The sequence below is a fragment of the Carassius carassius genome, chromosome 25 (assembly GCF_963082965.1).
Source record: "Carassius carassius chromosome 25, fCarCar2.1, whole genome shotgun sequence".
Classification (NCBI taxonomy): Eukaryota; Metazoa; Chordata; class Actinopteri; order Cypriniformes; family Cyprinidae; genus Carassius; species Carassius carassius.
Window position 1 is genome coordinate 3,795,680 of NC_081779.1, and position 24,388 is coordinate 3,820,067.

The following is a 24,388-nucleotide window of genomic DNA, read 5'->3' on the forward strand; positions in this document are numbered from 1 at the left end:
ATAATTAAAGGCTCTAATGCACACCAGCACACCAGTATATGTGCGTAAGAGTTAGGCCCAATCCCAATTCTACCCCTTAGTCCTTCCCCTTTCCCCTACCCCTCCGTTTCGCACGTTCATGTGAAGGGGTAGGGGTGTCTCGATTCTCTTTTGGTTGGAGGGGAAGGGGTAAGGGGAAGGGCCAGATAGCCCTTCAAACAAAGATTTTTCGGGACCACACTTCAAACGAAGGGGTATGAATTATCTGGGCAACATCGCCACATACATGTAAGCTTTTTTGGCATAAATAAAGATTTTAACAAAAAGTAATCATTTGTTTTATGTTACATTCAACTGTGAGTTCATATTACTGGTCATGTTACTCAAAGAAATGTTTGCAAAAAATCGCTAATATTTGTTAACGTCATATCATTACAGACTGCATGATAGTGCCACAGCATATGTCTGATCAGGGCGATAACTGCCGTAGACTAATCCCCCCAATAATTAGAAATCGCTAAACCATTTTCTCAAATATTGCCTATTCGAGAGAGAGAGAGAGAGAGAGAGAGAGAGAGAGAGAGAGAGAGAGAGATGGAAGTTGTGTGTATTCGCGTCTGTGCATTTATCTTTTTAGAGTGAGTTTACTTAAAAACAGCGATTGTATCCTCTCGTCGCTGGAAAATATAATTTAGCGATTCAGTATTTAAACTGTATTTAATAAAAGTCGTGGGGCAGCGTTGACAAGTTTATTTTCTCCTGTATGTGTGAACTGCGCGATTTCCGATGTGTGTGTCAGTAAGCAGCTCATTAATACAGAACGATAATTAAAGGCTTTAATGTACAACAGCACATCAGTATATGTGTGTTTTGTAAGAGCTAGACGACGAATGATGGCATGTGACGTCATGGTAGTGGTGACCCAATCCTTAGGGGAATATTTTCTCCCCTACCCCTTGACACTCTGTTTCAAGGGACAAGGGGAAGGGGAAGGGGTATAAAATAGAATTGGGATTGGGCCTTAGATGATGAATGATGAAGTGTGACGTCATGGTAGTGGTCACCCAATCCTTAGGGGAATATTTTCTCCCCTACCCCTTGACACTCTGTTTCAAGGGACAAGGGGAAGGGGTAGGCGGAGGGATAGGGGAAGGGGAAGGGGTATAAAATAGAATTGGGATTGGGCCTTAGTGTCAACTATTGTGTTTTTAAAACCGTTTCTGAGGGTCACCAAGGCTGCATTTATTTAATAGAAAAAAACTGTCAAAACAGTGGTATTGTGAATTATAGCAATTGAAAATATCAAATTAGAATTTTATATTTTAATTAAATATTTTAATGAAAAAAGAATGAAACAAAGACACACACACACACACATATGTATATATATATATATATATATATATATATATATATATATATATATATAGATATAATTTTTAGAAAATGGATCATGTGCAATGACAATAAAGTTGAATCTAATATAATATAATATAATATAACTTTATTCAACATTTGATGTAATTGTTATGGCATTATGTAAACATACTAATGCGACACACATTTGTAGAATCGCCCAGAAGCACTTGTGTAATGTACTTCCCAAAAGAAGAAAATAACTTTATTTGGAGACATTTTGGCTCAAGTGATCCTTTACTCGAGCCAAAATGGCGTCAGTTTCTACGCTCGGACGTAAACAGCTTCGGTTTCCTCCTCAGAAAGGAAGATCAAGAAGGCAACTGTGAGAATCACACAGAGGAAATGGGAACGGAGAGTCGCGGCCCTATATGAGCCATTTTAAAACATAAATATTTCTGGTATTTACGTAACTCGGGTGAATGCTGTTATTGTTTACATTTATTGACAGGTACGTGTTGCTTTACCCTTGTTATAATAACACTATGTGCGATTTTCCGCTGTTGGTTCGTAAACAGTAAATTGTGACTGCAGTTATTAGCTTGCTAGCTAACATGCTAGTTGAGTCGATTAGCTGTACACAAATATAAATGAATGTGTTTACACACAATAACTGTAAATTAAACCAGTGCCGTTCACTTACACGACATTAATTAAAATGCGCATACATTTAGAGCAGTTTTATAATGTGAATTGCTCCTCGTTTTGTTAGTAACGTTAAATTAAAGCTTTCCATCGAGCTAATCTACTAGCCGCTACTGGAAATTTCGTTTTGGTTGCTTGCACGAGATTAATCTTGTTTTATCGAACTAAATCCTCTTAAAATACATTACAGCTATTTAATCTGTCAAGTTCCTATGCGTGCAAAAATTACGTAAGTTAGCTTCAAAAATATTTTTTTCTGTAATTTTTAGAAAGACGTGTTATAACTCGCTTTGACGCATAATGACCATTTATTTGTCGTGCGAGATTGTAGTTTAAGTGTCATTCACGCAGTGTTTTGTAATCTGCAGTGATAACGTAGGTTAGTGAAAGATCCAGGCCCGGGCTTCAGTCCGCGGTCTTGAGTTGAACATCCATCCGACATCAGATCGAGTGAGCCGGTGTGATCAGCAGAGCTCGGCTGCACATCATGGGCGACAGCAGAGGTGAGATAGTTTTGATTTTATATCCACATTTGTGAATTAAAAATTACACTTAGAGCTGTGAAGCTGCCCCTCTTCAAGTTTGTGTTTGACACTCTGTTTTGTATATTACTAGAGCATGGATAAGATGTTATTGTTAAAACTCCTGCAGTATGTAGACCTCGGTTTATCATTGTTTTATGAATGTTTCTTCATAAGTTTAAATAGCTTGGTTTCAGTATCAGTTTCTTTTACCATGCATGTATGTAAAATTGGTTTTTTGTTTTCTCCCTTTAAAGGGTTAGTTTAGCCAAAAATGAACAGTATGTCATTAATGACTCACCCTCATGTCGCTCCAAACCTGTGAGACCTCCGTTCATCTTCGGAACACAGTTTAAGATATTTTAGATTTAGTCCGAGAGCTTTCTGTCCCTCCATTCAAAATGTATGTACGGTATACTGTCCATGTCCAGAAAGGTAATAAAAACATCTTCAAAGTAGTCCATGTGACATCAGAGGGTCAGTTAGAATTTGTTGAAGCATCGAAAATGCATTTTGGTCCAAAAATAACAAAAATTACGACTTTATTCAGCATTGTCTTCTCTTCCGGGTCTATTGTAAGTGTGACTGTTGACATAAGACGCTGCTGACGTGTTTTCTGGTGCGCCCAATAACAAAGATAACACGTCAGCAGCGTCACTGCAGTGTTGTGAACGCACTCGTTCAAAATAAAGTCGTCATTTGGTTATTTTTGGACCAAAATGTATTTTCAATGCTTCAACAAATTCTAACTGACCCTCTGATGTCACATGGACTACTTTGATGATGTTTTTCTTACATTTCTGGACATGGACAGTATACCATACACACAGTTTCAATGGAAGGACAGAAAGCTCTTGGATTAAATCTAAAATATCTTAAACTGTGTTCCGAAGAGGAAACGGAGGTCTCACGGGTTTGGAGTGACATGAGGGTGAGTCATTAATGACATAATTTTCATTTTTGGGTGAACTAACCCTTTAAATACTTAAAAAAAAAAAACTACTAAATTCTTTTTAAATGAATGGCCTCCCTGAATGTGACTGTATATTTTTTCCTCTTTCCTAACAGATTCTCGTAGTCCAGACAGCTCATCCATTTCCTCACCACCATCAGGTCATCGTTCGCCCCCGTTGGCCCCTTCAGCTGCCGCCATGACTTCCCTGCCACCCATCACTTCGGCCGTGAACAGTCCCATCAGCAGCATGGGCTCACCCTTCTCCGTCATCAGTTCTTCTCTGGGTTCTCCTTGCCTTCCAGGAACTCCCTCAGTAGGCTACGGCCCCATCAGCAGCCCACAGGTGAGCATCACCATGTTAACACTTCTGACTCTCCACTGGACTCCCCATGTTTCATTTAAGGCCTGAGTTTGTGCTACAAGACAAACAGTCCAGCTCGTTTGGTTTCCAGGTCTGCCTACTAATTGGGGCCTTATGAAGTCAAATTATTTATTTATATTTATTTTTTTTTACAAATTCCGTTTTTCCCATTTAAATTTTTCTGGAATATGTTTTTTTTCCCTAGACTCTGTTTTAATGGTTAAATTGTAAATTACATTTTATTAATGTATCAATAAGCATGTCTAATTTATTGAAATTATGAAGCTTAAAATATTTAACATCAATTTATTAAAAATTTTAACAAATTATATTACGTAAAAAATTATTTCAATTTGTACTAATATTTCACAATATTACTGTTTTTACAGTATTTATAATTAAATAAATTTGCCTTGGTGAGCATTAGAGACATCTTTCCAAAACATGAAAATATCTTTTGAACAGTATTGTATAATGACTAGCAATATGTAATTGAACCCGAGAAATCTGAAGTTAAATCACTGTTTATTCACTGAGATCATTTGAGGTTATCCCTCTAAAACTGTTAATGTTTAACAGACCATCTGGTATTTTGACCTTAATTTACAAAGTCTCTCGGGTAGGTTTCTGTCGCTCTTAAGCCTGATTTTATTTAATTTTTTCCATAGTCTAAATTTGAGTTTAGCCAAAACAAGAGCATGGTGGATTTAGTAATTATTTAGCACCACCTCCCTCACGCCACAAGCTTTTTTTTTTTGGCGCTCCACCTCATCACTGCATTTCTGCTTCACAGATGAACATGTTTGCCAGAAACACAGAGGTGAGACCTTGTACTCTCTCTCACTTTCTGACTCCCTCCTCGTTGTCTAGTAGCTTCTCTCATGCATATGTCTTCTTCCCTTTACTGTTGCTCTTAGCTTTTGAAATCTAGCTCTGTTTGGATGATTAAATACCATGTGTTAAGGGCTTGTGTTCATTAGAATGCAACCAAAATAAGATTCTTAATGATTGATCATCTTCCAGCTGTGGACAAAGGGTTGGATTTGGGATGAAACAGTGTTTGAATGATTTGGGGAGATTTCTTTTATTATTATTATTATCTGGTTGTTATCAGTTAATGGTTGAGAGCTAACCAGGCATGTGATGCTGATCATAAGAAATTAACATGTATTTTCCCGTTATCTTGTGATTTGATTTTTGTGCATCACTAACAAAAATGAGGAAGTGTTCATTTTATTCAGCTTTTCTATCACTTCGATCTCTATCTCTCACCTCATCGCCCGTCTCAGATCAACTCCACCGTGTCCATGTCGGGACTGCACGCCGTCAGCAGCTCTGATGATGTCAAACCGCCCTTCGGATTGAAGCCGATGTCCGCCCACAGCCCAGGGCCCATGGTCTCTCAGAAACGCTTGTGTGCAATCTGTGGAGATCGCTCCTCTGGTACATCACTGATAAACACTAACCCTAACCCGTCTGAAGGAAACACTGAAACTATATAAAAGAAAAAAAAAGTTTGAATGTTTAAATGTTATAATGGTAAATATACTATATACCGTAATTCCTCAAATAAAAACTGGTAGTCAAATAAACGCCGGGCCTCTTATAGTGGGCGGGGACGTGGTCAACACGGACAAATAAAGGCCGGCCTTAAATAAAGGCCGGGGGAAAATTTGTGCAGCAGAGCCAGATAACGAACGTACCTGCCCATTGCTGGAGCGTTTCTCGTTCTCGAGTCAAGAACCGGTTGCATCGGTTTTCGGATTACCAATACACTGAACCGAGAAGCGTTTCTGTCGGACGCGTCCGATTCGAGAACCGAGGAGCTGATGATACTGCGCATGCGTGATTCAGCGTGAAGCAGACCGACACAGAGCGCGTCTGAACTGAACTGATTCTTTGGATGATAGATTCTGAACTGATTCTGTGCTAATGTTATGATCTCTGTCCACTGGAACGCTATCGCTTTTAATTTAAAACAATTACTTATCAAACAGATGGAATTAGAAATTAAGGCCTGCCTCTAATAAAAGCCTGCTTCAAATAAAAGCCTGTTACCTTCTGCAGTTCAGGTAAATAAAGGCCCCGGCTTTTATTTGAGGAATTACGGTATACACTGTTGTTCGAAAGTTTAGGGTTGGTAAGATTTTTTTTTAAATATGTTTTATAGTCCCCTGTGCTCCCTAAGGCAGCATTTATTTAATCAAAAATACACAAACTGTAATGTAATTGTATTTTTTTTCTTTTTTTATGAATTTTAAAATTGAATTTATTCCTGTGATGGCAAAGCTGAGTTTTTACTCCAGTTTTCAGTGTCAAATGATCCTTCAGAAATCATATGCTGCATACATTTGTTTTTGGAAAACAGTCCGTCTTTTTTAGGATTCTTTGTTAAATAGAAAGTTCAAAAGAAAAGCATTTATTTGAAACTTGAAAATTTTCTTGACAAATGAACAAAAACAGCTTTTCGTTATGTAACACTTATGTAACAACAACATTATGTGATAACGTTATGAAACCAACAAATTTAGGATCACCTGTTTACTGACACAAACCTTTCACCTCCATAAATTCACCTCGTGTCTCTTTTCTCCAGGCAAGCACTACGGCGTGTACAGCTGCGAGGGCTGCAAGGGCTTTTTCAAGCGCACTGTGAGGAAGGACTTGAGCTACACATGCAGAGACAATAAGGACTGTCTGGTGGACAAACGCCAGAGGAACCGCTGCCAGTACTGCCGCTACCAGAAGTGCTTGGCCATGGGTATGAAGAGAGAGGGTAAGAACCAGAGCTTGCTGACCTTCCTAGCCACATACACATACCACAAACCCAAGATGAGATCCTCTTTACACTAGAAGTAAGGAGTAGTGGTTCACTGATATGGGTTATTCAGTTACCTCACCTTATAAATAGTGGTCTACCGATAATGTTTTTTGACAGCCGATGTTGATGCCGATATGTTGGAAAGCAGGGGGGCCGATATATTTTTTTGTAATAAAACAAAAATTATATTTAAGAAATTTTAAATCATTTGACAATGGATTAAAAATAAATGTGTAAAATAAACATACTTATGCTTTAGATGATTTAAAGTATTTAAAGGATTTAAAGTAGATTGAAAGTATTTTTCACAAATAAATAAATATATCAAATAAAGCCAGGGTAACACTCATTTTACATACAGCAAGCACACAGAGAACATGACATGAATATGACTGGGCAAATGCATAAAGCGCAGCATAATTTAAAATCACAAGTTTAAAGCATACAATTCACACGGACTGATCATCACGCAGAGAACATGTGATCATGCTGGATAAAAATGCACACTTCAAGATCTCACAGCTGGATTCAACTAAGTTTGCAAGGTTTGTGAAATGAAATGTTCATTAGTCATTCGAAGATTTGTTTAAATTATATAAATGCGTATTTGCTTAATGCTGAGGGCAAACGAGAAATTATTATAATGTTTGCCAATTACTAATTCTATAAAAGCAAACGTTATAATGCTTTTTGTATACATTAATTTCTTTAACCATTCTCTTTGATTATTAGCCTGACTTTTATCTGTATTAGACAGAACTGTTAACGACGACGACAAACAAGATGGAGAAACAAGATGAGCACTGTCAGAATAAAAGTCCTGCCTCGAACACATCGGCCAAGCAGAAAAACTTATCGGCAGATGCTGGTATTTGCAAAATGCCAAATTTCGGCCTTGTTGATATATCGGTTGACCACTACTCATAAATGGAACTGTTTAATACTCACTTGTTTTTAATTCTGACTACATTGGTCACAGTGTCTATTTTTATGTATGTAAAGCTAATGCAATAGAAAGATTGACCTACAACTTGAAATGTTAAGTGCTGTGGTGCTATGCATTTAATGGTGCAAGAAATACCAACTGATGCTAATGTCTAGAGAGCAGTGTGGACAATAGACAATTAAGCATTTAAAGGAATAGTTCACCCAAAAATGAAAATGACTGATTATTTACTCACCTCACAGGTCATCCAAGATGCATATGACTGACTTCAGCCGAAGAAAAATGAAGGTAATGGAGGAAAACATTCCAGGATCTAATGCAAGTGAACAGGGCTCACCATAGACCATTTTAAAAATCCAGAATCCATATTTAAGCAGCTTTAAAGAAATCCACATGACCCCAGCTGACAAATAAGGGTCTTCTCTTGCGAACCGATCAGTCAGAAAAAAATATTTACTTTTTAACGACATATGCTCACCTTGGTTCATCTTTGCGATGCACAATCACGAGACTGTTTAGTTAATGACCTCTTGCGTGACACATGCATGTTGGGAAGGTCATGTGTGACGTAGGCAACAAAAAACACGTTCACTTGCATTAGATGGAGAAAAATCCTGAAATGTTTCCCTTCAAAACCTTAATTTCTCTTCAGCAGGAAAAAGAAAATCTAAATTTTGGATAAGCTAGTGTTGATTTTTGGGTGAAGTAATCCTTTAAATATTATGTGCAGTTTAATGGCAATTAAGAAATGTAATAAATAATTGCAGAAATGTATTTTTTATATTTTGTATTTAATTTATTTAATGATAGATTTGCTAGGCCAACTGAGGAGAGAGCAAGTGTTTTCTAGAATCAAGCCAGACAGAAAGATTACAGTGACAGGAGTAGGTGTAGCAGAGAAGTGTAGATTTCATAAGATTGTTGACACTGAATGTAAAGAAGATATTGTGGCTAAGTCATAGTCATCATGGCACAAACCAGAGAGGAGAGCAGAAGGGGAGGGAGGGCTGTTGTCACCACTAACATCTGTCCCCCTCTCTCCCTCTTTTGTTTCCTCTCGTTCTCTCTCTTCCTCCCTCTCCTTCTGTAGTGGTCCAAGATGAACGACAACGATGTAAGGAGAAAACGGAGGGAGGGAGGGAGTGGTGGTTGTGTGTGAGTGTGTGTATGGTGAAAGAATTGCTCTGTAGGATATTAGTCACAACTATTAAAGGGGTCATTTCGTCATTTCCTTGAGGTCTACTTAATGGAACTATTTTGCATTTTATTTTTTAAGATCATTTATTCACCATGGTTCTTTGAAAATATATTCTTAAAGTGATATGTTATTTAAAAAAACATCACATTAATGTTGGGCTGCAACGAACAATTATTTTGATGATCGATTAGTTGGCCTATTATTTTTTGGGGATTAATCTGATTAAACCCCTATTTTCTTTATTAAAAATTTACTGACAAAAGCACACTATTCCACATTCTGCCTAATGTCCTTAAAACAAATGTGCCAACTGAATGCTTTGAAAACATAGAGCGCTTAATTTGTTAGACCACCTGTCATAAGAGAAAACACAAATATTTTAGGAATCGGTCCAAAAAAAAAAATTCTAAAAATGTTATTGTATATTTTATTGTATATTTTATTGTACATAATAACAAAAAAGGCCTCCTTTGCCTTTGATAACAGTTCACATGCTTGCTGGCATTGGGTATCTGTATATAAAAACACTATAAAGCACTTGACAATTTTGTTCTGCCTTTTTTTCACAGAAAACAGCAATAATTATATTACAGCATTAAAAATAGCTTACTTCTGTTACTAAAAGGCTTACGCATATTGGCGGTCTAACCAATACAGAAAGCTAAAACAGTATTTTGGTAATTACAATACTGTTAGTTAAGAGCAGCAGTGGCAGAAACCTTACAAAATTGGTTAAAAACCTTACATAAATTTTTTTTAATAAAATTTAAACAATAAAGATGAATAAAATCACAGTAATGCTCTGCAGGAACACATGTTCAACAATCTCACTTTATTATTATTATTACAATTAATGGCAAAATGAATGTTTGGAAATGTAAACTGATATTTCCTACTGACATACTAAAGCAAAAGATATAAATAACTGGCTTAAAACCCTTTTTTGGGGGGAAAATACTAATGTGTCTAAGACTGTACTTTACAAAGACATTGTTGCTACTTTATTAAGAATGAGCATACAGTCATACACAGAACCGATTAAGGATAGTGACAGACAGCACTCATCTTAACTAAATATCAGAGTGATTGACCGAGATACAGTAGAAACATTATGTGATCATGAAATACATTTATTAACCTTAGAGTAGAGGTCTTCGCAGTGCACCCGAGACCCGTCGACCCGGGACCCGACCCGGGACCCGTACGGGTCCGGGTCTATATTTTAAATGATCAGCCGGGTCCGGGTCGGGTCCGAATCTATTACTTCGGGTCCCGGGTCTGTTTAACATTGTGTATAATACCCATGCGATCGGAGTCATCGGACTCGGAGAACACCTGGCCGTGATCAGACACTGCTTGTGTTTTTTGTAACTTGCAACTTGTAAAATTAGGAAAAGAACAGAGTGAGAAACAAAAAAAACAAAAAAAACAGCGCAGAATGCAAGTGCATGCATGGTAATAATTGCAGACTTGACACACTCATATTTAATATGAGACTTGACACACTCATATTTAATATATTTCAAATCAGCAACAAAATCGGAGGTGAACTGTCACATGAATGTTTTCTATGACGCTCAAATTGCGTTAAATCATATTTTAGGATGATCCAGCTAACACGCATGTGCAGTCTCGAGCGCGTGTCATGTTTCTATGGCAACCAGTGAGGGACAAACCGCGCTTTACATTTTCTCCCATTTTTATACTAATATAAATAAACCGTTTAATCTCAAAGTTTTAGTGGTCAGATTCAGACTCGACGCAGAGCAGAGAGCACAGAGATGATAGCGTAAGCGGCCATGGCACTGAAGGAGCGTTCGTTATTATAGTTCAAAAAGGCAAACAGTCGAAGTTATTATGCGAGTTAACTCGAGTCAGAATGTACATGTACATGTCTGTCACCGTGACATCAAGTGGAACTTTGAAGCTGAAATAATGAGTGGATTAAGCTTGGACTTGGAATAACGAGCGGAATGACATAGATAACTTTCTTGTCTGAGGATTATAATGCATCACAGGCAGTCAGGTACAAGGACGAGAGACTACGGCTCCTTAAATTAAGATATAGGTTTTTTTCCGCAACATGTTTATTGACTTGTAATAGCAATTTAAAGTGGAATATGTGACAATCGGGTCCAGTCGGGTCTGTGTCTTCACGACGGGTTCGGGTCCAGCTTTCAAATAATATACGGGTCCGGGTCGGGTCCAGGTAGGCATTTCTCGGATCTACACGGGTCCGGGTCCAGCTTTTGAAATATTAGACGGGTCCGGGTCGGTTCGGTGTAGTACATTACGGGTCTCTTTCGGGTTCGGGCACAAATTTTTGGACCCGTGAAGACCTCTACCTTAGAGTAAAGGAAGCTTGGGAAATGAAAGCATCCAAGGAGCGTGTGAACGCTATGGATTTATTTGAAACATTTGTATTGTTCTTTAATGTTATTCTTTTTAGGCCTTTTCTATTTATTTTTTAAAGAAGTATCGGTTCAGGCATCGTTTATGCACCGATACCGTTTTAAAAGTATCAAAATGGCACCGGTATCGTATAAAACTCAATCAATACCCAACCCTACTCCAATATTTGTAGATGCATTTTGTCAATAGAAATGTGTTATTCAGTTCTGTAACTTGATGCAACTGGCTGCAGTTGTACGTGCACTTGTGGGCACACCCGACTAATCGATAATGAGAATCGATGTCGATGCTTTTCATTATCAATTATAATCGATTTTATTGATTAGTTGTTGCAGCCCTACATTATCGCCTAAAGTCAGACTGAAATGGTGCTACAGGTGCTACACCACCAGAAACGGCACAAAACTTTGCTCTTATTATTAGTTTTTCTGGTGTTTCAAAGTAATAGTAAATGGTGTAGTCCCACTTTCTCTTTATTTCCTTACCAAGACTGGACGTACCAAGTTTCTGTTAACTATTAGTCATTGTATAAATGTGGACTATCATGTGTCTGGTGTGACATGCAAAAGTTTTTTTTTGAACTGGGAACTGAATGTTTTCAAAGTGCATCAAACTGTTGTCAAAGGTTAAGGAAAATATATTTCCTCATGATATGACCCCTTTAAATAACATGATGCTGCAAAAATATATTAGTCATGTGAGAATGTTGTTTTTGATATCTGCAATAAGGGACCTTTGTAGCTTTTACTGGGTCACTGAAGAAGCAATGTTGCTGGGAGACTTCAGTGTGTGAATGAATGTTGAAAACTAACCAGGAACTACGTGTATCTGTATATCTCTGTGTCTCTCTACTCCTGTTTACATCTTTACCGCTTTCCCTATTCACTATCCTCATTTTCCTTTTCCCATCCTGTTGATCTGTCCTCTGCCCTATCCTTCATCTCTATTTCCCCATCTTGTCCCTCTTCCTCACTTCCCTGTGTGCGATGCAGCCGTTCAAGAGGAGCGTCAGAGGAACAAGGAGCGAGAGGGAGAGGTGGAGTCCACCAGCGCAGCGAATGAAGAGATGCCTGTAGAGAAGATTCTGGAAGCAGAGATGGCCGTGGAGCAGAAAACCGAGCTTCATGCGGATGGCAGCTCAGGGGGAAGCTCTGTAAGTTACAGATAAGCATGTTAAAGAGGATTTATGATCTTTAGTGTCAGGATTATTTGTTACGTGATCCAGAAGAGAAGGTAATTGGGCTCTAATTTTAGCTTGTGGGCTGATTAAAAGCAGGAAGTTGCGTTGCGTATTATGGCACTTTTCCATTGTGTGGTATCAGGGCCGTTTCTAGGCATAGGCAAACTAGGTGGCCGCCTAGGGCGCAAACAGCTGGGGGGCGCCAGTGAGAGCCCCCGCCCCACCAAGAGTTTATTTTATATATATATATATATATAATATTATATATATATATATATATATATATATATATATATATATATATATATATATATATATATATATATATAATATATAATATTATATATATATATATATAATATATAATATATAATATTATATAATATTATATATATATATATATATATATATATATATATATATATATATATATATATATATATATATATAATATTATTAATATTATTATTTTAAGGTCATATTATATTTTCATAATTTTGCTATTTCGAAGCATTATGATTACTTGCGATTATCTGAGTAAGTCTCATTGGTGGTGATAGTGGCCGCTGCCGTTAGAGACATGTTAAAGTCACCTTTCAACGTCGTCATCCGTGGTTAAAGTTACTTGAAGTAAATGTTTGAGTTTCATCATCATGAAAAGGTCAAAGCCATCAGGGGCTCAGTATCGCAAGAAGAAAAAAGAAGATGAGAAAAAGAAAGCAAAATATACAGGTATGTTACAAATTGTTCTACAAGCTCCATCACCACTACGAGCAAAACATGACACTGTTTCTCCTTGACATTGAGAAACGCCTTGTGACTGCATTATTAGCACCACGGGATGGATTTACGTCATGCTCATTTCAGCAGCGGAATATTATAGCAGGGTTTTTCCTGCATTTAAATTTATTTGGTGGCCGCAAAAAAGCTTATTTTTGTCCCGTCAAAAGCCTTATTTGATCGGTGAATGAATCTCAGGGTTGCAAACAGCGCCGCTTTTTTCACGTCAGTTTGGGTGACTTGGGTCTTGAGATCGGTCTGATTATAATTTCACAAAGTCATCTGAAGCCATTCCATAGCTTAATGTGATGGACAGAAGACTATTTACATCATTAAATTAAAGTATACGGAAACCTCGTTTTCCCTCCTCCGCGGCTGTCAATCATTCTCCATGAACAGGGATGTTTCCAGGCAGATGTCCTATGATGACATTATTGACACTTTTGCAGCTATTAAGTCTAGACGTGTCCACTTTTAAAGCTATCGAAAATAGTAAACATGCTCAAATATGCCATGGTCAATTGCCATGGTCAAAAGTCCTTGGTTACCAGTTACTTCCTTTGAACATGGATGTGGTTACTGTGTATTATTGTATAGCTAATATGTAGCTGATAAGGTAACATTGTCATGTTTTAGTCATTTAGTTTTTTTGCATTTTATTTGCCTGTTTTTCTTGTATTGTTTAATATTAATAATATTTAATTCTGATGAATTGTACATACTTGTATTTGGACAAATTTTGCAATATTTATGCAATAATTATTAAATGGTTTCCTTGCAGCTATGTTTAGTTTTTAATTTATGGTACAAATCTTTGGTGGGGGTGGGGGGGGGTAGAAATCTCGCCTAGGGTGCCAAAAACGCTAGAAACGGCCCTGCGTGGTATGACTCTGCTCGGCTCGCTTTACTTTGGCTCAGATTGCTTTTCCACTGCAGTTTAGTACCGCTTCGAAGTGAGTCGGATTATAGACTGATTGTTATAGTTGCTCTGCCACCTCATCCACTGACCATGATACAGACATTTCTTTTTTTCCAAGTTGCATGTGATGGTTGTTAAAAGCAAGTAATTTAAAAAAAAAAAAAAAAGTTGTAAGAACAAATGATACTGCAGTGGCTGTTGCTGACTGTTTAAATCTAGTGGGTTTGGTGTTTAATGTCATAAATCATATTTGTTTCCATATGTTTGTTATGCTGTGTTCACACCAAACGCAAATAGAGCGTCAAATTCGCGTCTACAGTGTCTAGTTTGCCGATTGATCATTCGCTTCATTCGCGCGTGAAATTAACTTCACAACAGACGCGAATTCGCGTCATGGGGGGGCTTCTGCCAGCTGAGTTCACGCAGCATTTTCAACCGCCATTTTTATCGGATAATTTTCAAAATATTACTGTTATTGTGTCATGAAATGTAGTTTTAAAAGTATTTCAGGCGAGAATGTAGTTGCTTTAAACTCAAATATGCGGTTTATTTATAATGACAGCATCTATTTAAAAAATGTTTCGCCGATCTCGGAGATGAGCTCCATGCGATCAGCGGGAGCTCAGAGCTCAAGTATCCGCCGAGAGCATCCTCACCTCGGCTAGACCCTCTGACATTTGCCGCTGGCTCTGATGTCTCTTTAGTGGTTCAAGTTAAAATATAATTTGTTTGGGGTAAAACGAAACGTTTCTTATCTTTGGCCTTTATTCAATTAATCTATTATTATGTTTTATATATATATATATATATATATATATATATATATATATAGGTCCTTTATTTTATTCCTGTCTCTATAGAAAAATGAACTTTTGTAATATAGCTCTGGTTGACTGCTCACTGACAACATCAGTCGTTCCTCTTGTTGAATGAGTGGAGAAGGGTATTCCTGCACAACTGGAGGCTGCAGGAACATACTATTGAATGAGTGACTCCTAACAGGCTCCTGATTGGTTAACGCGGCGCGAATTGACGCCAAAGTTCAAATTTTTCAACTCGGGCGGCAGACGCGAATTCGCGTCAAACGCTTAAATGCACAAAAGCACCATTTGCGCCTAATGGTCCTTTCACACTGGACGCGATTTTGACGCGCGAATAATTCGCGCGATGGTTTTATTTTTTGATCAGCTGTTTGTAAATTGAGTGCTTTCACACCGAATGCGAATGTGCTGAGGCGAAAAAACGACTTTTATTTTTTTCGCTTCGATGTCGATTTTTTTTTACTTTTGAGGCAACAAAAAGGCTTCAGCCAATCACATACAAGGAAACAAAGGTGACGTCACAGCAAAAATGACGGATCTTCTGATTACTTGTGTGTGTGTTCTATGGGCTGATGTTTTTAAGAGGACAGCTCACCTTAAGCAGACTGCCAGACGCTGCTCCGGATCAATTGGTTCCCTGAAGTTTGTGGTTTGTCTCGTCAGATGCGGTGCCACTATCTGAAGGAGCTCCTCGAATTGTCCCACAGACATCCGAAAGTAAGTGCGGAACCGGCCATGATAAAGTTTTAGCTCCTGTACAAGATTGGCATACCCTTCAGACTCTCTGTTCTTTAGGACTGGGTGCACCCAAAACCTTCTTTTCTGTCTTTTAAAGAAAATGAAAAGCTCGTCTTCACTGGATGATGATGTTGAAGTGTCCATTTTCTCAACTGTCGGCGCGAAAGTTTTGGAATGTTGAAGCTCTCTGAACGTCACAGACATCGCAAATTCGCGTCGCGGCTGATGTGGATGGTTTTGACGTGAACTATTCGCACGCGAACTATTCGCTTTTTCGTTTCGCTTTTTCGTTACGCATCCGGTGTGAGAGGGCCTTAACGTGCGTATCACGCGAAACGCTCAATTCGCGCGTCAATTCGCATCATTGAGGCGAATTCGCGTCTTCCGCGCCACGCGTAAACGCCCCATTCGCGCCGCGAGACCTCCAGACGCGCGTAAACGCGCCTTTGCATTGACTTAACATTGAAATCATTCGCGCCAGACGCTCTATTCGCCTTTGGTGTGAACACAGCATTAGACCTTGAGAAGTTAAAAAATATTTGTTGTTTCAATCAAACTCCAAAGAATAGCTACTTTTATACAAATGTATTATCAAAAATGGTGTCTAATGAAATTAATAAAACGTTAACACCTTAATAAATCCTTGACAATGTAATCAAATGAAAACTAATGAATTCAATTATTGTATTTTTTTTTATTGTCAAATAAAAATCTCTAACAACAGAACTGTGTTAATTAAAACAAGGATGAAAATATTTCTTGGAAAATGTAATACTTTCCTGTCATTATTACTTCAAGCTAAACCAAACTTGAATTTTTTTTTCAGTTTGTTGTGAAGGTCTTTGTATTTTAGTGTGTATTAGACCGTAATTTTCTTTTTTCAAATGAAATGGTGAGATGAAGTTTGTGTGTCCTCATATATTGAGATATCAGATGCTGAAAACAGTGAGCGTCACATGTGTTTGACTTTGTGTAATAGACAAAACCACGCCATTCATTCACACAGAGACACGCAGGACTTATCAGCTACACGCACTGACTGGCTGTTAGATTAAGGAGTACAGATGTCCAGAGCTTATCGTTATCAACATAAATTGAATTGCAATCTCAATATGATATCATTGAAATGAAAATTCCTACTGCTAAATTACAAAAAGCCTTGCATGATGTTATTTTCAAGTTTTTTGCATTCCCTCTCTTTACTACTAACCCACAATACTTTTGTTTCCTCTCCTCAGCCGAACGACCCAGTCACAAATATCTGCCAGGCGGCTGATAAGCAGCTGTTCACTTTGGTGGAGTGGGCAAAACGGATCCCTCACTTCAGTGAGCTGTCTCTGGATGACCAGGTCATCCTGCTGCGTGCTGGTAAACCTGTTTGCCTTTTGTCTTTCTGACTCTGAATGTGTTTAAAATCAAAACTGGAAACTGCAAACAGGAGATTTTGATGCTTCCCTTAGCAAACACTTAATAAAGCGCTTTTCTCATCCCCTCTCATCTTTTGCTGCGTTCATTTGTCGAGCAGGCTGGAATGAGCTACTGATCGCGTCATTCTCCCATCGCTCCATCACGGTGAAGGATGGCATTCTGCTGGCCACCGGCCTCCACGTGCACAGGAACAGTGCTCACAGCGCAGGGGTGGGAGCCATCTTTGACAGGTAATAGTCATGTCACATGACTGCAGATGGGATAGCCTTGTATTGATCTTCGTAAGGTCTTGGCTTTATTAGTTTCACTCGCTATAGGTTTCGAATCGATATGCATGTGACCTGCTGTGCTTATGTGTGGAAAGGATTAGGCAAGAAATATCATATCATGATTTGTGCTCATGAACCTTAACAGCTTTGCTTCTCGACACATTTAAGGCTGCAAAGGTGGTTGGATTTTCCTGTGTCATGACAAAGAAAAATACCTCCTGACAGCCTGCTGCCTTGATACGCTGCTGTGTATATATAGTGTGCTTTAATAGACTGACACTGCACGAACACACAGGACAAACACATACATGTAGACACCTATATGTGCACCAATGCTCTCCTCTGCTTCTAGTCTCGACACACTCCCATTTACATGATCAATACATGTATGAAGCGTACTCTGGTATTCACTCTCAATCTGCTGGTAATTACAGCGATTGTTTACATCAAGAAACAAACTTATTACGTTTCCGTAAATTCTCAAGACTCCATATTTTATCTTTGTCTTCTGCAAATCCGGGAATAATGAGCTACAGGCTGTTGTTTTAAATGAGCTCATTCTAGATGTTCTGTGCTACAGTTTGTTGTGATGTTCATATGAAATTGCCTTTTGTTGCCATTCATCATAATGTCTCTGCTTCAGAAATGAGCCTCCATGTCCTTGTGCTTCACTGTCCAACTCACCTGAATTTGCAGTGCTTCATTGTCCTCCTGTCAGTGCCGTGTGATGTGTGCACATGCTTCCCGCTTTGCTTTATTGGCTTTAAATGCTATTTAACCCTCTGTGCAAATTCTGCTGCATGGTCAGAGTCATTTTATGCATTTTGAGCAATTTAGGACATGCAGATGTTAAAGTACATAATTAAGTCACTGAGCATTAATATTCTACAACAACAAAAATAATAATAACATATGTCTTCAGGGCTCAACAATATAATGCAAAAATTAATATAATGCATTGGAAAATTAGTTTAAATGCATTAATTATGCCTTGTAATGCACCTTATGCATTGTATGCCCTCATGCCATAGTTAAAATAGATTATTAAACTTATTTATTCATAGTTACACTTTTAGAAAGTGTCATGCATCAGATCACTTGACAAGCAAACCTTCAAATATTATAATGCATTTTAAATTAGGCTACAATTTATAATTTAAAGATATGAGTATGATTTCATTACAAGGCAATTTATGAATACATTTATTATGCATTGTACATAAATGCTTTTTTCATATAAAATTAGCTAGAAATGAAGTGAAACTAACATTTTAATTGCATTCATTTTTACTTTTTAACTGATGTGCAAAACAGTGTGCATAGTTCGAATTTACATCAATTAAAGCTTCCATTCTTATTGTTGAGCCCTGGTCTTATCTGTTAAAGATTTCTTTCTTCATGTTATATTGTATTTGTTTTGTGCTGGGAATTGTAATTTCAAGCTTTGCTGCTGCCAACCCATGATTGTCTGCCTTCCTTTCAACAAGAGCCTGTAGCTTGTTACTCTTTGAACTGGGCCTACCGCCATCATACGTGGAGTCTTAACGTCTCTGCCTGGGCCTTTCTGGAGCGGGGAGACATTATATAACATTGAAATGTGAAATGACATTTTAATAACACATTGTGATTGAACACACAGGGAGAGTGCGCACAATGCAGAGGTTGGGGCCATATTCGACAGGTAATGACACTCCGCCACACGCCATAAACAAACAGCAGCAGTCAGGGAAGCCTTTAGCTTGAGACAGTTTATTTTGGATTAAATTATGTCTGGGGCTGTTTGGGGCAGGTAAAGACCAAACTGACCTTGTGTACGAATGTCTGTGTGATTGAATGTGTTGCCTGGACTCACAATAGCTGTGTTTCCATTGTCGGGCCAGTGCGAGCCAGGGCTAACAGCGAGCCTCGGACCTCAAGCCACAAAGCCAAAAATGAGTTGTGTTTCCACTGTCGGACCAGAGCTCTCTTCTCTCTCTCACTGTACTGTTATCCTTTCATCCGGAGCAACAGAGGGCGCTCACAAACAGCAAATCAGAGTTACACATAGTATATGAAATTTATATGTATCAACAAAGAGACAGAACAAATATGATGGGTATTTGGCAGGCCAAAAATCCCTGGGCATTGGCCCTGAGGAAGCCCAGATGATGCAGAGATCAAGCCCCAGAAGTGACAATGGAAACGCAACTGACACGCACTAGCACGCTCGCTTTAGGCCCAACAGTGACTAATGTTAACACGAGTGTCTGATATCTTATGTGGCATGCTCTGTTTCTAAAACATTTTTTTGGTCTGATTTTTGTCTGAATATAAAGGCTGTTATATATTACAGGTGATTTATGATTGTGTTTTGAATATGTTTTGAAGCTATTTTTTTAGTGTTCAAATGCGAATTGCAAATCATGTAGATTTTAACCTGACTCTTCTCTTTTTCCCACCGTTCCTGTCCTGCTTTTCGTCCCTTGCTCCTTCCTACCATTATTTTAATGGCGTCAGGGTGCTGACGGAGCTGGTGAGCAAGATGAGGGACATGCAGATGGATAAATCAGAGTTGGGCTGCCTGAGAGCCATCATCCTCTTCAACCCAGGTCAGACCGCACAGTCATACACCTTCGATTCACATTCATTTATGCTAGGGATGTTCCGATACCACTTTTTCCCAGAAGAAAACACAATACAGATACTTAAATTTTTTGTTCTCGATGATAACTGCATTTTAAATGAATAAAATGTGGGTGGTATTTTTTTGTATTCGATAAAACTGGTAACACTTTAAATATAGAGCCATTTTACTCACGACACCACCACATTGCAACAGGTTTTGTCTGTCTAGTGTCTGCACAGGACATTTGAACACTGTAGCAGTACCTAATAAATAGATCAGGGCAGTTTACTTTCGGGGATTTGTCATGTCGTGTCGTGCCGCATCCACTCTACCATCACTGATTTTAATCCGTATTTTGTCACGCTGGGCCGCTCGTGTCCATTAGACAGGGTGTCTTTAACTTTCTTATTTAGGCTACTTTCTTGTTTAATAGTATTTCTTTTGATATTTGTTTTAGTGTTTTGCAGGCTCTATATTCACGGACGGAAGTGCTAAAATAAACATGAACTAACGAGTTAAATCGGCTGTGTTAGATGAGTGAGAGAGTGCTGGGCTGATTTCAGAGACGTGTATATAAATATACATATGAAATATTAATATATAAAATATATTACACGCATGCACAGTTTTAAAGGGTACATAACATACACAGTTTCACCTAATTTAATGTTAATCTTGAGTACCTATAGAGTAGTACTGCATCCTTCATATCTCCAAAAAGTCTTTAGTTTTATCATAATTTTTAAAAGAAAAATACAGCTTTCCAATTCTCTCCGGAAAAAGCAGAGCTCCTGGAGGAGTGCTGTGGGCGGAGCTATAATTCCTGATGTTTCGTGTTGTTTCCATTAACATATATTCTTATGTGCTGATTTCCCACAAAAGACAGAAATCTGATGCAGTTGTACTTACATGAATGGGGTTTCTTATCACTGGGACCACTCCATTTTATAATAGCAAACGATGTGCAAATCCAGCATCAACCTGGGTCTTCTTTATAAAACATTTGTCACTGAAATGATGAGAACACAAACGCACTCGATACACTCCGTTGCTGCCCCTAACTGCATCCACTGTTCGTGTAACGCTGGGTTCGTGGGGAAGCTGAACACAGTTAACTTTCCCTCACATCCAAAAACACACTTATTTGGAGACATTCTCGAACAAATCCAATGCAGTGCTTCTGACGATTTCCCGATGAAGCGTGTTGATGTGCGCGGTCTCGCTCTCCTCTGGTCAACGTGTGCGCGGGCGCACTTTTCTGAGAGAAATGCTCATATAAGGAGTTCCACCATCGTCTACGTCATTTAATCCACGATCGATAAAAAAATATATCGTTTTATATCGTGGTTTGATATAAAAGATTACACACAAAGGCAGCGTGCACGGGTGCCTTTGAGCATGCAACTGAAGAGCATGCTCATTTTATTTCCCATTCCTCACCTTCGATTAATATTAGAAAGTATGTTAATCTTTTAACATTCTTTGGCATTAAAATATCTGAATGAACAATTTAAGTACAAACTTTACAGAGGTGTTTGTGTGATGGACTGATACTGTTGCATTATCCGTGCATTCCTAGTTTGTACACTGCGTTTCTATTCAGCCACAGTCTAAACTCCGAATTAGCTAAGAATATAATAGTGCTGATTTCCACCCCTGCTGTTCTGTCATAAAGGCAGCTTTACATTTTATTTGTTGTTTTATGTGCAGATGCAAAGGGATTGTCAAGCCCGAGTGAAGTGGAGTTACTGAGAGAGAAGGTCTATGCATCGCTGGAGGCTTATTGTAAACAGAGATATCCTGACCAGCAGGGCAGGTAGAGTACATGTGTTTGTTTTCTCTCTTCTATCACTCAATTGATTGCAACAGTGAGGTTCTTGAAGTAAAAATCCCATCTAGAATTTCCATAGAGGGAAGAAAGGTTTGCCAATTGGGTTACAGTTGATTGTAGTTTCTCTTCATCTCACTTGGCTTTCAGGTTTGCCAAGCTCCTCCTCCGACTGCCAGCGCTGCGCTCTATTGGCCTAAAGTGCCTGGAGCACCTGTTCTTCTTCAAGCTGATTGGAGACACCCCTATCGACACCTTCTTAATGGAAATGCTTGAAGCTCCACATCAGCTGACCTAACCTGGACCAGTCTCCGATCCAGTTCAGTCCGGTTTGCACCAGGGTATCGCACCCACCCTGGACTCTGGGTCTTTGCGGTCTCACTTCCCATTAATACCTTCCCCCCACAATTCTCTCCTACATATTCTTCATGCCGCACCTTCAAACCAGTACAGCCCAGAACAAAAGACTCTAAGCTGTCTGAAAAAAAAAATACACTTGTTTTCCATGTAATGTTTTACACAGTCTGAGCTGTCCAGAGAGATTCCCTGGGTGTTCTAAATCAAAAGCATTGGTTTAAAGACTTTGGCTTCCAGTTTTAGAACTCTCATATTGATTCTAGAGATCTGTATATCGTTTTGGTTTGTATGTTACTCTGAATGCACGAACTGTACTTTTTTCTCATTTGTCACTGCAGTTAGACAGCCCGTCGGCTGAATTTACAGTGCATGTGTGACCGGGGCAAGAATCTGCCGAGCCCTTTAGATGGTACGAATCAAGTGACGGCAGACCTGCCGGTTCGTTTCTGACTGTGGAATACTGCTAACGTGCTATCTTTGGGATTTTTACCTTGAAATCCTACTTTGTACTGTACTCATGAAATGAGTCTGATTTATAAACAGCATTGGAAATTCTCTGCCTGTTGCATCTGGCCCTATTAAAAATGCAGGCTAGAGTTTAACGTTTGTGAATAAATGTATGGATGGACATGAGTTTTTGATCATGTTCCAAGGAGAGCCTAAAGGCACACATTAAATCTCGCAGGAGAATCCTGCTTTTTTTGGTGGCAATAGGAGGGTCAACCTTGTTTTTCTTAGTTTGTGTTGTTTTTAAATGAACAAATAGATTGGTTTTGGTACCTTCTAGAGGACCTTATACCTTTACCATTTCATAATTCCCCCTAGTTTTGATTTATTTCGTCATCAATTCCTCAAATGGGAACCAAATCCACACCATGCCCCCCAAAAGACAAATATTTATAAAGTGTGTATGTGTGCTGTGAAGTATGTCCAACCACTCTTGTCCTTTCCACATGATCAGTGTAGCAGGCCTTTTTCTTTTGTGTTGATGAAATCAGCTTGTCATTAGGCTTGTTTGGATTTAACTGGTACTAACTTTGACGTAGTGAATGACAAAGGTGGTTCTGGTCTGTGCAAAGGCTGGAATACACTACACAATTTTTATACCAGACTTGTTCCCAAAAGTTGGAGCCAGTCAGCATTTTTTGGACATTTAGGCACGACTGATTTTATAGTGTTTGAAGGTCCCGGACTCGTTGTTTTGAGCTCCAGACTATGATTCCATCCAGTCAGAGAATATCAAATGTTTGATATTTTAAACCGATTTTTAGAACACATCTTGTCTAGGTAGAATCCTCTTCTACATTCCATCTTCACAGGTTGCTTCCCTCATAGTGACTCTCTAAATCTGGCAAGAATGTATTCTCGAACACATCCATCTTATTGAACAAAGACTAGGGTCATGTAAGAATTGTGCGTTCAATCTGAAAGGTCGACGTGTCAAAACCAGCATCCATCACAATCTCTATGCATTTATGTGTGAGTGGTATAGTATAGTCTTTGAGAAAGACTGAATATGCCATCAGGGAAGAATTCAGGCTATTAAACAGTCCAGCAAATGCACCAGTGTTAATAGTGGGTACCATTTTCTGTACTTAAACCTGTTGGTTTATGTTGCTCCAACCAAGGAATTTTAGGCAGGGACTTGAGATCAAATACTGAAAGTATTTGATGTTTTTATAAAGAAGAAGAATTAGAGATTGCAAGAGGTTCCACCTGTCTTGGTGCTTACGGTTAGACATAAATGTTGATACCAAAACAGAGAGAACAGATGCACGGCAGTGGTCAAAATATGCAATTTCTCCAATAAGCTTGAATTTGATATGCCAACTTTTAGTTTCAATTATAGTATCAAACTTAATGCAGATTATTAATATCTGAACTCTTGTACAAGTGTTTTACACATTCACGAGGTGCTTAATTTTCCAGTTTTCAGCGTATAATCATGTCAGAAAGACAGATTGAGCATCAGATGAGATGGTTCACTAGGATTGATGGATTTACTGTAATGCATAATACATTAGCCATTGACATGTGACTGAATCCAGACTTCCCATACAGCTTTGGTTGTCCTAGCTTAACTTCCCCGTGTGTTTTTGTTAAGGCTAGTGGTTGGAAGAATCCTGTTTTTAAGTCTTTTTAATGTGATCAACATCTGACCTCTGGTCCTTAAATTTGGCTTCCAAGTAGTTTCGAGTTTTCTGTATTT

At 38.5% G+C, this 24,388-nt stretch overlaps 1 protein-coding gene across 7 annotated transcripts; it reads left to right on the plus strand.

Moving 5' to 3' along the window:
* Positions 1-1,688: 1,688 nt before the first annotated feature.
* rxrba (retinoid x receptor, beta a) lies at positions 1,689-22,938 on the plus strand. 7 transcript variants are annotated; one of them, XM_059509007.1, is made up of 14 exons: positions 1,689-1,846; positions 2,409-2,543; positions 3,630-3,859; positions 4,671-4,697; positions 5,167-5,320; positions 6,474-6,653; positions 8,735-8,758; positions 12,247-12,407; positions 16,931-17,060; positions 17,218-17,350; positions 19,029-19,070; positions 19,886-19,977; positions 21,705-21,810; positions 21,973-22,938. In XM_059509007.1, the coding sequence occupies exons 2-14, from the start codon at positions 2,528-2,530 to the stop codon at positions 22,118-22,120; spliced, it is 1,443 nt and encodes a 480-aa protein (XP_059364990.1). In that variant the 5' UTR covers positions 1,689-1,846; positions 2,409-2,527; the 3' UTR covers positions 22,121-22,938. The 7 variants fall into 7 exon arrangements, with proteins under 7 accessions (XP_059364990.1, XP_059364993.1, XP_059364991.1 ...); XM_059509010.1 differs by lacking the exon at positions 19,029-19,070; XM_059509008.1 differs by lacking the exon at positions 8,735-8,758.
* The last annotated feature ends 1,450 nt before the right edge of the window (positions 22,939-24,388 follow it).